Source organism: Enoplosus armatus, chromosome 5, assembly GCF_043641665.1.
Source record: "Enoplosus armatus isolate fEnoArm2 chromosome 5, fEnoArm2.hap1, whole genome shotgun sequence".
Lineage (NCBI taxonomy): Eukaryota > Metazoa > Chordata > Actinopteri > Centrarchiformes > Enoplosidae > Enoplosus > Enoplosus armatus.
The window spans coordinates 12,333,643-12,348,570 of NC_092184.1; the positions used below are offsets into that span (position 1 = coordinate 12,333,643).

General features: G+C 39.9%; 3 protein-coding genes across 3 annotated transcripts; all 3 read right to left on the reverse strand.

Moving 5' to 3' along the window:
• Positions 1-742: 742 nt before the first annotated feature.
• LOC139285250 (extracellular calcium-sensing receptor-like) lies at positions 743-4,078 on the reverse strand. Its single transcript, XM_070905779.1, has 6 exons — positions 3,873-4,078; positions 3,451-3,736; positions 2,463-3,287; positions 2,140-2,370; positions 1,789-1,912; positions 743-1,656 (listed from the first exon to the last, which is right to left on the reverse strand). Exons 1-6 carry the CDS (start codon positions 4,076-4,078, stop codon positions 743-745), a joined length of 2,586 nt encoding a protein of 861 aa, XP_070761880.1.
• Positions 4,079-4,982: 904 nt separating this feature from the next.
• Positions 4,983-8,557, reverse strand: LOC139285898 (extracellular calcium-sensing receptor-like). The gene is made up of 6 exons (XM_070906571.1): positions 8,337-8,557; positions 7,959-8,247; positions 6,812-7,618; positions 6,513-6,740; positions 6,064-6,187; positions 4,983-5,881 (listed from the first exon to the last, which is right to left on the reverse strand). Exons 1-6 carry the CDS (start codon positions 8,555-8,557, stop codon positions 4,983-4,985), a joined length of 2,568 nt encoding a protein of 855 aa, XP_070762672.1.
• Positions 8,558-10,045: 1,488 nt separating this feature from the next.
• LOC139285251 (extracellular calcium-sensing receptor-like) lies at positions 10,046-13,049 on the reverse strand. Its single transcript, XM_070905780.1, has 6 exons — positions 12,898-13,049; positions 12,523-12,811; positions 11,685-12,440; positions 11,360-11,587; positions 11,108-11,231; positions 10,046-10,953 (listed from the first exon to the last, which is right to left on the reverse strand). Exons 1-6 carry the CDS (start codon positions 12,984-12,986, stop codon positions 10,046-10,048), a joined length of 2,394 nt encoding a protein of 797 aa, XP_070761881.1. The 5' UTR covers positions 12,987-13,049.
• Between the last annotated feature and the right edge of the window lie 1,879 nt (positions 13,050-14,928).

The window sequence follows — 14,928 nt, forward strand, 5'->3', positions numbered from 1 at the left end:
TATGTCTTCAGCTTAGATACAGTATACATTCCTAGACATTAGATTTTAATTCAATTCAGTTTTATTTATGTAGTGGCAAATCATTACAAAAGTTAGGGCACTTTTCATATCGAGCAGGTCTAGACTGTACTCTTTATATTAATTAATTATGTTTATGTTTAATTAAGAATTCATGATCACCTAATACATTGAATCATACTGACTGATACAATCTGAAATGATTATCTCTCTGTAATGTGTACTGCACATGTACATGTTTTTACTGTAATCTGAAACCACTGTGGAGTTAATGACTATATTTTTATGACTGTGAAAAACAATACAAAAAAAGAGTGCACATTTCATAGAATATTTAGATTTTATTTCTATTTTGTTAATACATGTTGTATAAATGCAAAAATGTACTATTTTAAGTTATTCAAATATTGTACGTGGAGTACCATTCTAGACGCATAGACAATGATAAAAATATAAACTCAAGGTTGAAAAATAATTTTTCTAGCCCGTTACATGAGAAAGCTTTCACACACATTACATGTTTTGTTTGTGTTCATCTGAGTTGTTGGTGCCACCATAAAGACGTTTTTGTGCAGTGCTATTAATTGCTTTTCATTTAAGCTTTAACACCACTCATATTTCCTCAGAAATTACAATATTTAAAGTATCTATGTTTAAACTAATTGACATGAGACATAGACTAAAATTATACAAATAAATCTATTGTTGTGATTTAACAAATAACTCAAAGGGCTTTTGGGGTTGCTTTACCCAGCAAATGTTTCTTTGTATTGTTCTCAGGCTTTAATAAAATGATGTAGCACTTGGGCAAAAAAATACAAAACAGCATTCCATAACTGGAGGCCAGGATGGCAAATATCTCCACCGCTACAGTAAACTTCCCAGGAGAGCTGGCATAAGCTGGGATAAAGGTGATCCAGACTGCACAGAATATCAACATGCTGAAAGTGATAAATTTAGCTTCATTGAAATTATCAGGCAGCTTTCGAGCCAAAAAGGCGAGTACAAAACAAAGGATGGCTAAGAGCCCTATGTATCCTAACACAGCCCAGAACCCCACAGATGATCCCAGAGCACACTCAAGAATAATCTTCTTTTTATAGTGGTTCATATTTTTGTAAGGAAAAGGAGGGCTGATTGTCAGCCAAAGTATGCAAATCAAAACCTGCATGAGAGTGAAAGCCAGAACACTGAGCCTCTGCTGTGCAGGCCCAAACCATTTCATCACATTACTTCCTGGAAGTGTGGCCCTGAAGGCCATTAACACCACTAGTGTTTTCCCCAGAACACAAGAGATACAGAGGACAAAGGTGATGCCGAATGCTGTGTGTCGCAGCATGCAGGACCACTCAGAGGGCCGGCCGATGAAGGTCAGAGAACACAGGAAACACAGAGTCAAAGAGAAGAGCAGCAGGAAGCTCAGCTCCGAGTTGTTGGCCCTGACAATAGGAGTTTGCCTGTAGTGGAAAAATATCAGGGCTATAGTCATTGCCAAGCAGGCACCGAAGACAGAAAAGGTGACCAGCAATATCCCCATCAATTCTCTGAAGGTGAGGAACTCAATAGCTTTCAAGTCACAGTTATTCCTCTCTTCGTTGGACTTGTACTCGGGAGGGCATTTGTCACATTTTACTGCATCTGAAAGCATAAACATGTTTAGGCTGTACAGCACACACATCTTCAGATAGACCAGTAAAGTGCTGGCAGTGATTTTGCCCAGCAGAAACACGATGAGTGCTAAAGTAAAGGCTAGTAATCCTGCTGTCTCACTTGTACTGTTGCTGAACTCCCCATCAGCACAGGTGATGCAATCAAAACAGCAGATAGGCTTGCCCTTGACGAAAGCCCGACGGGTCCCTGGCAAACAGCTCTCACTGCAAACGGACCTTGGCACCTGAATCACAGTGACAGCATTAAAAAACAAAACATCCATAATAACGTCCAGACTCATAACCATGTTAATATGGTAATGGGCAGAGCAATTTATTAATTTATTTTGGAGATATTTAATGATCAAGAGTGTCAAAGAATTGTTGATAATTGATGATAAAAAAGAAGAATGTTAAGTCCAAAACAAGATTTTAAAAAGCTCATTAGGAAAAGCTGTCTACATTTACTTACCTCAAGATTCTCGCCTGCCCAGATGGCTCTCACACCTTCTTTCATCTCAAACTGCTGACCCTCAGGCTGGGAGGCATCATAGTAACCAATGGTCTGAAAGAGTATGTAACCTGTTTCATCCATCTGCCAGTTTACCAGTGCATAACGTGCCACAGGGTCACCCAACTCATCAAAGAACACATTTTCACCAATTTTAGTGGTGAAATTGACCTGCGTAAGGTAATGCAGCACCTGCAGGGATACAGTGATGTTGTTATTTGACTACATAATCATTAATCAGCACTTTTTTTATTTAGGCACATCATTTTGTTTTTTATGTGTACCTTCCATGGTTGTGCATTCTGCCTATCAGCACAAGTATTGTTCTCAAAAGGCCCCTGTCCATCTGTGCAAGTAAATAGCATGTGCAATGCATGAGCGACAGCATATGTGGCCTTGTAAACATTGTTCAGCAGACTGGCATCTGAAACATCTGTGAAGCGAGTGTTTGTGTCCCACAGAGACTCCTTCCCAGTGCAGGCTGCGACCGAACCCTGAGCTTGAGTCTCTGCTTGGGGAGTCAGGGAGCAGCTGAACACTGTCTCCCACAACTCCACCAGTCCCTGGTCTCCCAGTGTGGTGGAGGGCCTGCTGTTTGCCAGGAACTCCTGCAGTCCGGGGATGTGAGCATTTAGTGCTGCAAAGCCCACTGCCCCCTGCACCACAGCATAGTTCACTGGGGAGGCAATATAGCGATAAGTGATCCAGCCCTCACTGCCCACCCACTGCAGGCCTGTCACATTCTGAGCATGAAGCTCCTTAATAAGTATGTCAAGGTCTGTGCCATCAGCAAATGCCACTATTACCTTAGAGGTGGATTTCTTAATGATGTCCGCCACCTCTAAGAACCACTTCCTGGGATCAGTTCTGTAAATAGCCAATGAGTACTCAACACACACACCTTCCCTTTCTGCTGCTTCAAGGAAAGTGGCCATGCCACCATTCCCATAGTCACTATTAGTTCTGATAGCCCCTACCCATGTCCAGCCAAAGTGTTTCATAAGCTTTGCAAGGGCTTTGCTCTGGTAAATGTCACTAGGTATGGTTCTGAAGAAAGAGGGATAGTCTCTTCTGTTGCTAAGACATGCACAAGTGGCTGAATGACTGATCTGAAACAGAAGCAAAACACAGAAATAGCAACATTTCTGAGGTGGTCAATACCTAATATGAATCACACATGTAATAAAGCATTTTCAGATACCACATTACTTTTCATTCAACGACACTTGACAGTTCATGTGTGCAGAGAGTGTGCATGCCCCAAACACTCACCACAGGTATATGGAAGGGTCCCACGGTGCGTGCAATACCTATTGTAGAGGTGGAGGTGGTTTCCCCTATAACAGCATGCACATTGGAGAGTTTGTTACAGCTGTCTTCTCCACTCTCATACCTATTCATCAGGTTCAGCGATGCCCTGATGGACAAAGGGATACTGGGACAAGAGTCAAAGATCCTGTAACCAAGTGTCACTCCTGGCAGGAGCTCTGAGCTGTTGTTGATCTCCTGTATGGCAAACATCATAGTGTACGCGTACTGAAGCTCTCCTGGATCCAGTCTGAAAAAAGGAGAGGTACCAAACTGTACAATATGTCAAAAGTAAAATAAGTAACATACATAAGGATACGCAAAGATTTACACACATGAATAAACAACACATATGGTAATAAGATTTACATTTATCCCTCTCTTACCCTTCACACTGGATCGATCCTTGGTTGACTTGGAGAGCTGGACTGACACTGACTGGGTTCTGATGGAAGGAGAAAATGCCTCCAATGTTGATGTCTCCCTCCTTTGAAAACTGAGACACTTCTTTTGTCCCATATGTTTGACACATATGCTTCCCTCCTCTGACAGCCAGAAGGGAAATAAATAGCAGATCTGCTATCAGCAGCATAGTTGCTCTCCTCAATATTTACCACCCAAGGCCCTCAACTCTGAGTATTTTATAGGGATTTTCTTTTAGCTACTACAAAGCCACATGGGCTTGGTTGAGTTTCTCTCCACCAGTGACAGAGCTTGTGGTGTGACTGACAGATGGATGGGCCTATTAGAGGGCCTACAATAGTATGTACTCTTTGTTTAATAATTTCAGAAACCTGAGCATGTCTTATGGGATATCAGAGTTGTTGTTACATTGTATATTTCATTTCATTTTAGAATTTTAATTTCAAGCTGAAAAACTAAGTAATGGAAACTGTGTGTGGAGGGAGAGAATTGTAATTGTAACCTTAAGTGTTACATTAAACAAGGAGCTAAACTTTATTCTTTTTTTTTATTGACAATTTTGTCACAGGGAAATCATTCTGCAGAAAATATAACTAAATAAATTATAAATTATAAATAAATCGTATCTGAAACAGACAGATGTCGATGTTTTAATGAATGCATCTGTGTTTCCCTGTTATTGTATTATAAATCCAAAGCAAGTTTTTTGTTTTCCCTAACCCTTTTTCAGGGATTTACTGAAAAAGTAAATTACACAATGCACACAAATGCACTGACATTTTTTTTATTACAAATTACAATTACAAATGGCTCAGGCGAAAAACTACACATATGGCCAGTCCCCAATTAGTAGGTGCAATATTTCCAAAGAAGCAAAGAACTACATATGAACAAGCAGGTAATCTGCATATTGCTTAATGTCCAAAGGAGGCAGAAAAAAACTGTTGAGGTAATCATTGGACCTTTCTCTGCTCATAGCCTGCAATGTCATGTTCAATCATAGCCTTTAATAAATTCATATTAAATCGCAATTCAGACATTTTAGCATTCTGCATACTTATTTATAGGGATTTTTATTGGTTTCTCCCCATCATATGCTTTTTAGTATTTCTCTCTGGTTTCAATAGTAAAATATAACATTTTGGAGCAAATATACAGAAAAGCAATCCAAAGCTAGAGGCCAGAATGGCAAATATCTCTACAGCTACAGTAAACTTCCCAGGAGAGCTGACATACGCTGGGATAAAGGTGACCCAGACAGCACAGAATATCAGCATGCTGAAGGTGATGAATTTAGCTTCATTGAAATTATCAGGCAGCTTTCGAGCCAGAAAAGCAAGGATGAAGCATAGCATAGCCAGGAGTCCTATATACCCCAACACAGCCCAGAACCCTATAGGTGAACCTAAATCACACTCTAGAATAATCCTTTCTGTGGCATGAGCTGTATTTTTGTTAGGGTGTGGCGGAGCATGATTTAACCACAGCGCACAAACTAACACCTGCAGTAAAGTACAGCTGAGGACACTTGTTCTCTGAAGTGGAGCAGAACACTGAGGAACTGTGTTTGCTGGCCTTTTAGCCTTAAAGGCGATCACCACTGCTATGGTTTTTGCCAAGATACAAGACATGCACAAGGCAAAGGTGATGCCAAAAGCTGTGTGTCGCAGCATGCAGGACCACTCAGTGGGGCGGCCAATGAAGGTCAGAGAACACAGGAAACACAGAGTCAAAGAGAAGAGCAGCAGGAAGCTCAGCTCAGAGTTATTGGCTTTAACAAGAGGTGTGTGACGAAACCGAAAGAAGACACATGACACCACCAGTGTTAAGCTTGCTCCAAACAATGAGAAAGCAGTGAGAAGGGCCCCCATGGTTTCCCTGTAAGATAGGAACTCGATCACCTTTGGAACACACTGGCTGTGATCTTCATTTGACCAGTACTCCAGTGGACACCGTGAACACTCGGCAGAACCTGAAGGGAAAACATGAAACATAGAATTGTGTTCATGCTCTAAGATGCAAGTTGTGAGGGCAGAGCTCATGCAAAAATAAGCACTGGCTGTATTTGGTGATGTACAAGTGAGATACTGGAAAGCATTGATTTTGTGCAAATATTACATAATAAATTACAGTTAGGAAAGCTTATCTACTCACTGCTGGAGTTGCTGATCTCTCCAGCAGCACAGGCAATGCAGGAAAAACAGCAGATGGGTTTACCTTTGATCACAGCCTGCCGGAAACCTGGCAGACAACTCTCACTGCAGACAGACTGTGGCCTCTGTAACAACACCGCAACTAATTTATTCATAATTTTTTGCTCCTGTAATCCAAATACTTAATTGTTAAATTTAATCTAATCAGCATCAGGGCAATATATAAAAACTCTAGTACCTTACACATACAGTCTACACTTGGCATGTCTAAATACAATATACACAGACACACACACACACACACACACACACACATATATATATATATATATATATATACATATATTTTCTTTGATACAACTTCCAAAACAATGCTGAACTGGCCTATTTTTAATGATGTAGATGGCTCAGGGAATACCCTGAGTATTTCATACATAACACGTTTGATACCTTTGGGGATTTGGCCGCCCATGTTATGTTTATTCCGTTTATGGTAAACTGCTTTCCATTTGGTAGTGAAGCATCATAGCTCCCTACAGCAACAAATACAGTATCTCCTGCTTTGTTTCTCTGCCAGTTCACCAGCTCGTAAGTCGCTGCAGGGTCTCCATTTCCATCAAAATTCACTCTTTCTCCTGACTGAAGAGTGAAATTCACATCTTGGAGGTGTTTCACAACCTACCAATAGAGAACAGTGGTTAATAAGTTAAAGTAAAGGGAATAGTTTATTATTCAAATTATTTTCTTACCTGTTCTGGCACTAAATCCTCTTTCCAGATACATGACTGATTCATCGCTTCACCACTTTGTCCACATTTTAACATGTTATGCATGGCATGAGCCACAGCATACACAGCCTTATACACATTGTTAGATATCCTTAGCTCTGACACATCTGTGAAAGGATTGTTGATGTCCTGTAGTCTCTCTGAGCCAGAGCACTGGGTCTGACCATCCAGACTGGATTGGAAACTGCAGTCAAATGTGGCTTCCCAGAACTCTCTCAGCAGATTATTCTGAGGATCCGGACTTGGGTTAACCTGCAAAAGAAACTCTTGCAGGCCTGTGATCTTTTTCTTTCTGATGGTGAAGCCCAGAGACCCTGTCAGTATTCCAGAGTACCTTTTATTGGCCAGATGACCTGCTGTAATCCAGGACTCACTGCCCACCCACTGCAGCCCAGTCAAGTTCTGTTTCAGAGCTTCCTCAAGCAGAATGTCCATCTCGCCCTGGGCAAGGAAAGCAACTAAAACCCTTGCACTGCCGCTTTTAATCACTCTGACCACTCTGGCTACCTGCTCACTGGGGTCAGTCCTTGAGATGGCCTCAGAGTACTCAATGCAGAGCCCCTCCTGACTTGCAGCTGTGATAAATGTTGCCATGCCATTGTTACCATAATCATTGTCACTTCTCACTGCCCCAACCCATGTCCAGCCAAAGTGCTTTACCAGTTTTGCCAAGGCTCTGCTTTGATAGTAGTCACTAGGGATGGTTCTGAAGAAGGAAGGGTACCCCTTTCTGTTACTCAGACAAGCACAAGTGGCAAAGTGGCTGATCTAATAGAAAAGAAAAAGAGGGAAATGCTAACCCATTTATAACATCTGAGTGGCCAAAGACTGACATACAAATATTAAGTGACATGTAGACAGAATGTTGTTTGACTCAACATCTGACGTTTGACTCACTCTGCTGCATCTGGGCAAACCCTGTGAACCTTAATAGCATAGCCCTAAAATTAAACATAATGCCACCAGCTTTCAGTCTTTGTTGACAGTCACTTTATAGTACATTGATCATTAGCTCTTGGATGTCCATATAAAGTTTGAGCAAGCCTTTTGGAAAAAGGAACATGGTGAAATCAGTCATAAAAAGAACATCTATACTATAAATATTTACCACTGGTATTTGGAAAATCCCTGAAATTTGTAGCATCACTATGGTTGAGGAGGACTCAGATGCTCCGATGATGGCATGAACAGATGACTGGCTGGAGCAGGTTTTTCCCAAAGTCCTTTCCTGTCCATTCATTAAACCCATTACTGCACGCGTTGAAGACAGTGTTGAACCACAGCTGTCAAATACCTTATAACCAATTGATATATTAGGCAGCAGAGAGCTGCTTTTGTTGATCTCCTCAATGGCAAAAATCATTGTTTGGGCAAAACGAAATTCTCTGAAATTTATCCTGAAAAGAGTATGAACAGTTTTCAGACTTTATGCAATTTTTCCTCTGTTCAGAAACCAACAAATGAGAAAGGACACAACAAACAGTACCTGGAGCATATGAGAGGTTCTGGAGTATCTGTGAAGGAGAGCGATGGCTTTGAGATTTGGCTATGGATGGAGAAAGCTCCTCCAATAGTGATATCTCCTTCCATAGATAACAGAGGAAACTCTGGGCTCCCGAGCATCTCACAGAGCGCAGTGTCCTCCTCTGCTTCAAGGGCTCCCATAAAAAGCACCAACAGTAACATTACATAGACACAGTCACACATTTGGTACAAACAGGCTCACACATGCACACATAAGCCTATACTCTGTGATGACTTCTTCTATCACTGACCAAAACATGTATCTCCTTTCATAGGCAGAGCTTTATACTTCTGAGGATGATGATGATTGAGGTTGTCTTATCAAATCACAGTTTGATGATGTCAGACCTTTTGGTTTTTTTATTTGCAGCAATTAAGTTGTACCAAATCCACAGCACTGAAAAGCCTATATAAAAGAACTGTTATTCAGACAAATATGTGAACCAAAATCTAACTTGGGAGTGTGGATCCTGTTACTGACCTGCAATTAACGTTCGCATTTTTATTAACCTCATCCAAAATCTTTCCCAAACCTCACCAATCTGGTGTTTTACAGAATTAAATACTGACAATTATATTGACTGATGGAGTTACATATGTATACACTATAGATGTATAGTATATGTACATATTAAAGATGTAGATTTATTTGAAAATATGTATCACAATTAAAATATATTTAATGTTCAGCTGGTGGCAGTGAAGAATGGCCTAAATTTAAGCATGCTAACATATGCTGAACATCATCATGTGGTTGTTTGCATGTCTGTGAATGTGGAAGCACATAAGCATGCTTGTATGCTAACAAAGCATGCTAACAACATCTCAAAGAGCTGAGCCTGACAAGCCTAATCTGAAATATCCAAATTAAACTGTGCATGGTCTTTCTTCAGCTCCCCCTAGAACAAGCCTTACATATTTTCCTTACTAAAAGGACCTAAAAAAAATGCTGCTGCAATTTTTCATCCAGCTAGTTTTTTTTCTGGTGTGTACTGAACATTACAGACCTAATTCTAGCCATACTTTTTGGAATGAAACCCTGAAGATATGCTCGGTAAAAATCACTTATCTTATATATGATATATATATGATATATCTTATGCTTGTTTGCGATTGTAGGTTGCTGGTTCAATCCACAGACCACCCTTGAGCAAGGCCTTTAACTCCCAGTCCCCCTTCAGTGGAGCTTTATTTGTTTTTTCATTAGCCATGTTTTTGGTAATAAAGACAGAACCGACAGACAGTCTGAAGGAGAGGTCTCACTGTGCAGGCTCTAATTGTGCAAAGACAGGTAGTCATGGATAGCCTTTTAAATCTTTTTTTATTATGGTGAAATAAAATAAAGATTAATACTGTGCAGCCAAATTTATTGTGAAAGACAATTACTAAAACAGATTTGAAAAGATTTTTCGAATTTAACCCTTTTTTAACTCTCCTGATGTATTGTACTGAAGTACCAGATAGATAGGATTCAATATATCATGAAAGTATCTAAAATAAAAATGCAAATGGTTAACTGCCAGTCAACAATGTTGAATTTACTTATTAAGTGTTATTGCTTTTCTAGCTTTTGTCTAGATTTTGATACAGGAAAAAAGAATGCTAAATTATATTTGTGTTTAAATGAATAGTATGATCTGGTCACACCAAAATTTAAGTAATTAAAAGTAATTAATTGGATTGTGTTTTCCCCATCATATGTTTCTTTGTGTTCAATTCAGGTTTGAATACAATAATAAAGCATTTTGGTGCAAATATACAGAAAAGTAGTCCATAACTGGAGGCTAAAATAGCAAATATCTCCACAGCCACAGTGAACTTCCCAGGAGAGCTGACATACGCTGGGATAAAAGTGATCCAGACTGCACAAAATATCAGCATGCTGAAAGTGATAAATTTTGCTTCATTGAAATTATCAGGTAACTTTCTTGCTAAAAATGCAAGTACAAAACAAAGGACAGCAAGGAGCCCTATGTATCCCAACACAGCCCAGAACCCGACAGGTGATCCAAGGGCACACTCTAGTATAACCTTCTCCTTATAGTGTTTTATATTTCTGAAGGGAAAGGGAGGGCTGATTGTCAGCCAAAGTATGCAAATCAAAGCCTGTATGAGAGTGAAACCCAGAACACTGAGCCTCTGCTGTGCAGGCCCAAACCATTTCATCACATTACTTCCTGGAAGTGTGGCCCTGAAGGCCATTAACACCACTATTGTTTTCCCCAGAACACAAGAGATACAGAGGACAAAGGTGATGCCGAATGCTGTGTGTCGCAGCATGCAGGACCACTCAGAGGGCCGGCCGATGAAGGTCAGAGAACACAGGAAACACAGAGTCAAAGAGAAGAGCAGCAGGAAGCTCAGCTCAGAGTTGTTGGCCTTCACCAAGGGAGTGTCCTTATTGATCAAGAATAGAGTGGCCACAATTAAAGTAAGGAGCACACCAAACAAAGTGAAAAATACAAGTGTTATACCCATAACCTCAGTGAAGTAGAGGAACTCGACATTTTTCAGCACACATGCATCTCGGTTTTGATTGGACCAATACTCTTCAGGACATTTCTTGCAGTCATTAGAATCTGTAATAGAAATATTATTACTATTATTGTAATTTAATCAGCTACATACTAAGAATGTCGATAAGAGATTGTACCATAGCTAACTTTAACATGAAGCACAGAGTGTGGCAAGCAAACATCGTATGCAGATTGCCATATCTCAGGTCTGTGGTACCTGTGCTGGTGCTGACTTCTCCCTCTGCACACAGTATACAGTCATAGCAGCAGACTGGCTTTCCTTTCTGAAGGACTTTATGAGTTCCTGGACGACAGCTCTCACTGCACACTGACACAGGAAACTACGAATCAAAAAAATGACAGATGTTGAGTTTCTTAAAATAATCATTCAAGATGAAATATTGTCAAACTGCATGGCAAACCCTTGCATTATATAAGTGTGGATTTTACTGTCAATTGTGATATTTGCCTCTGTCTGTCCATCAGGCCACATTATGGCTTCAGTCTTGAGGACAAACTTCTGTCCAGGAGGCAGTGAGGCGTCATAGTAGCCGACAGGTTTAAACTGGACTGAGCCGTCTGATCCATGCTGCCAGTTCACCACTTCATACCGAGCCACAGCTGCTCCGGTGCTGTCAAACCACACCTGATCCCCGTTCTTAATGGTAAGATTCACCTGCTTCAAAGACTCCACTACCTATAAAGCATTATAACAACTCACTCAACTCATAATAACTCAGTATATTAAATTACAGAACTAAGAAATAAACACTTTAGTTATCAAATCTTTTTACCTGCCAAGGAGTAACCTTTACAGTCTTATCACACCCCTGACTTTTGGAGCACTTTAGGATGCTGTGTAGAGAATGGGCCACAGCATAGATGGCTTTGTAGATGTTACTGGAGTACCTCAGCTCTGCCACATCATCATCATAATCTTTAAACTCAATAAGATCCTGGTTTTCATTGCAAGGTGCTGCTTCTGTCATAGTGTTCCTGTTTGTCTCCTTGCACTTAAACTCCGTCTCCCAGAAATCTTTGATTAAAAAATTACGCAGGCCACTGATATTGGCCTTTTGCACAGCAAAACCCAGCGAACCTCCCAGCACACTAAAGCTGGTGGGAGTTACAAGACTGTCAGCAGTGATCCAGGCCTCCACACCAATAAACTGCCGGCCTGTGATGTTGTGCAGACTCAACTGCTGTAGAAGGTTGTTCATCTCTACGTGGGCAAGGAAACCAACAATGACCCGGGCAGTGCTCCTTCTGATAACTTCTACCACTTTCATAAGTTTGTCTGGTTCTTCCCTGTGAAATTTCTCTGTATACTCCACACACACTCCTTCCTCCCGGGCTGCAGCAAGGAAGATGGCCATGCCGTTGTTGCCATAGTCACTGTCGCTGTTGACTGCCCCGACCCAGGTCCAGCCAAAGTGCTTGACCAGCTGGGCGAGGGCTCGGCTTTGGTAGAGATCGCTGGCAATGGTTCGAAAGAAAGAGGGATACTCCTTCCTGTTGCTCAAACACTCACAAGTAGCTGAATGACTTATCTGAGAGTACACAAAGAGAGAGGCAAATCAAGGAGAGTTTGCATATAATATACACATTGATACACATAGACATCCTTCTTACCACTGGTATTTTGAAGGGTCCAGTAGTGCGCGACAGCACAATGGTTGAAGAGGATTCAGACTCCCCAATAATAGTATGAACAGATGACTGACCAGTGCAGCTCTTTCCCACAGTCCACTCATCACCGTTCATCAGGGCCATCACCGCACGCATTGAGGATAACGTTGAGCCACAGTTGTCATAAATACGGTATCCAATAGAAACATTGGGAAGAAGAAATTCACTTTTGTTTATTTCCTCAATTGCAAATATCATGGTCTGGGCAAATCGAAACTCCCTGAGGTTGACACTGAGACAAAAAGAGCAAAATACAATCTTGTATTCACTGTGACAAAACCTACGAGAAATTATTTTTCAAACAGCACTCAAAATTACCTGGAACATGTGAGACGTGTTGGTTTCTCTGTAAAGGAAAGTGGAGGTTGTATGATTTTGCTGTGGATGGAAAAGGCTCCCCCTATCATGACATCTCCCTCTTTAGACAGCAGGGGGAACTCTGGACTCCCCAGAATCTGACAAAAAGGAGCCTCCTCCTCCGCTCCTCCAAATGCCAACAAGAGCCCCGTGAAAACCAGCCCTGTTATCATTTGTGACATTTTCCACTCCCAAATGCTGATGGGGTAGAGCCACCCAGGCCAGGTCAAAGCAGACATAAATGTGATGTTTTATAATCTCAGCTGACCAATCGGAGATGAGCAAGATAGGACAGTAGTTATTGTGCCTTGACATGGAATTATTGTACGAAATGATTGTTCCATGGCAGGTGTAGTTAGTAGTTACTTTGCAGTTCTTTGTAGTTCTTTGTTCACAACATATGATCAATTATTAAATATGATACTTTGTTATAGATTAAACTGCATATGAAATAAGAAAAATAATACCTTCACAGCCACCAACTGCAAAATTTAAATACAGGTAAATGCATAATAAAGTTAATAATACAATTTAACACTCTGAAAGGGGCCATTCTACATAAGTACTTTTACTTTGGATACTCTAAGGTTAATTGTTGACAATACTTGTCTGTACTTTCATTTAAATAAAATTGTAAATACAAGACTTTCACTTGAGTATTTTGATGTATTGCTACTTTTACTTAATTAAAGGCTTTGAGTGCTTCTTCCACACTGACTGCCACAGGCTTGAAAACTGAATTACATTCACTATAATGTACTGCTTGGGTCTTAAAATACAGTCAACAGGGGAAGGTTTGTGAAAAAACATTGAATGAATATAATTACTATATATAACAGTAACATATAATAATTATTGTAAAATTCACATTATTTAGTAAATTATACTCACTTGCTTTTTTCCCACAGTACAGTATTAGACATCAAAAGCAAATTCAGTTTGAGAATGTGAACAGGCATTAGGGAAAGATGCAAAACCCAGAAACGCAGGCCCTGCTATTTGGTCTGTGTGTGGAGACATAAAACTCCTTCATACTTTCAGACAGAAATTCAGTTCCGACTTCATTTTTGGCTTCTCATACTCAGAATCAGAATCAGAATCAGAAATACTTTATTGATAACTCACATATTCCTATTTTATATATATTTTGACGGACGTGCTGGCAATAATGACACGGCTGCTGTAAGCCATAGTTCCTACAGTATTTAAATTGTACACACACATATTTTTCATGATTATATCCAGCTCTTCCCAGTTTTGCTGAAAATAGAAGTAGGTAAGTGATACAATTCAAAACGAAATGATACACGTTATAAATTGTAACTGTTCATTTGACACCAATTTTTGAATGTACTCATTAATTTCTTCTGTGCTTATATGAAAATTGTGATGCATGTTTATGTATTTTAAAATCAATAATCAAATCAATAAATCAACACCCCTCCATTACTACGTACAAATATTATTTAATAAAATGCTTGCCTAGTTAGGAGTAGTTACGCCTATTTGAAAACATCTACCGGTAGATCATCAGTAGAACACAAAACTGTGTAAGATAATACAGGTGAGGAAGACTATAGACTTCCTGTCCTAAATGGTAAATGGACTTTGGGGAGATTTAATGCAATAATGTACTACAATCTACTACTGGGCTGATTTTTCTTTCATTCTGTAATTTTCTTCTTTTTTTCCAAAGAAATCTGTACTGGCCAGTAAGATTTAACTATGTAAATAATAGAAGCTGTAAATATGAAAAAAAATCCTCATCCATGAATTACTTTAATTATTTTAGCATATTTACATTTGATTTTCTATTATTTTACCTTACATGTCACATCATTGTTAGGGAATTGTGCATTTGGATACGGGAATTAAAGTTACACTTTTGACAACTGATCAAAATAAACAATTCAACACACCTGATTTAGCAAGGCATTGGGCCATGTGATGTTTAATTTGGTGTTATTGTTATTTTTCAGCCAAAGGGGAGTT

Excerpts from the sequence above, each read along its gene's own strand:
- LOC139285250 (XM_070905779.1), bottom strand. The coding sequence starts at position 4,078 with ATGCTGCTGATAGCAGATCTGCTATTTATTTCCCTTCTGGCTGTCAGA. Across the intron at positions 3,737-3,872 it reads GGATCGATCCAGTGTGAAGG|ACTGGATCCAGGAGAGCTTC; the intron begins GTAAGAGAGGGA and ends TCCTTTTTTCAG. Across the intron at positions 1,657-1,788 it reads GGAGTTCAGCAACAGTACAA|ATGCAGTAAAATGTGACAAA; the intron begins GTGAGACAGCAG and ends TTATGCTTTCAG.
- LOC139285898 (XM_070906571.1), bottom strand. The coding sequence starts at position 8,557 with ATGTGTGACTGTGTCTATGTAATGTTACTGTTGGTGCTTTTTATGGGA. Across the intron at positions 7,619-7,958 it reads GGATTTTCCAAATACCAGTG|ATCAGCCACTTTGCCACTTG; the intron begins GTAAATATTTAT and ends CTTTTCTATTAG. Across the intron at positions 6,741-6,811 it reads AGGATTTAGTGCCAGAACAG|GTTGTGAAACACCTCCAAGA; the intron begins GTAAGAAAATAA and ends CTCTATTGGTAG.
- LOC139285251 (XM_070905780.1), bottom strand. The coding sequence starts at position 12,986 with ATGATAGGGGGAGCCTTTTCCATCCACAGCAAAATCATACAACCTCCA. Across the intron at positions 12,441-12,522 it reads GACCCTTCAAAATACCAGTG|ATAAGTCATTCAGCTACTTG; the intron begins GTAAGAAGGATG and ends GTGTACTCTCAG. Across the intron at positions 11,588-11,684 it reads TAAAGGTTACTCCTTGGCAG|GTAGTGGAGTCTTTGAAGCA; the intron begins GTAAAAAGATTT and ends AATGCTTTATAG.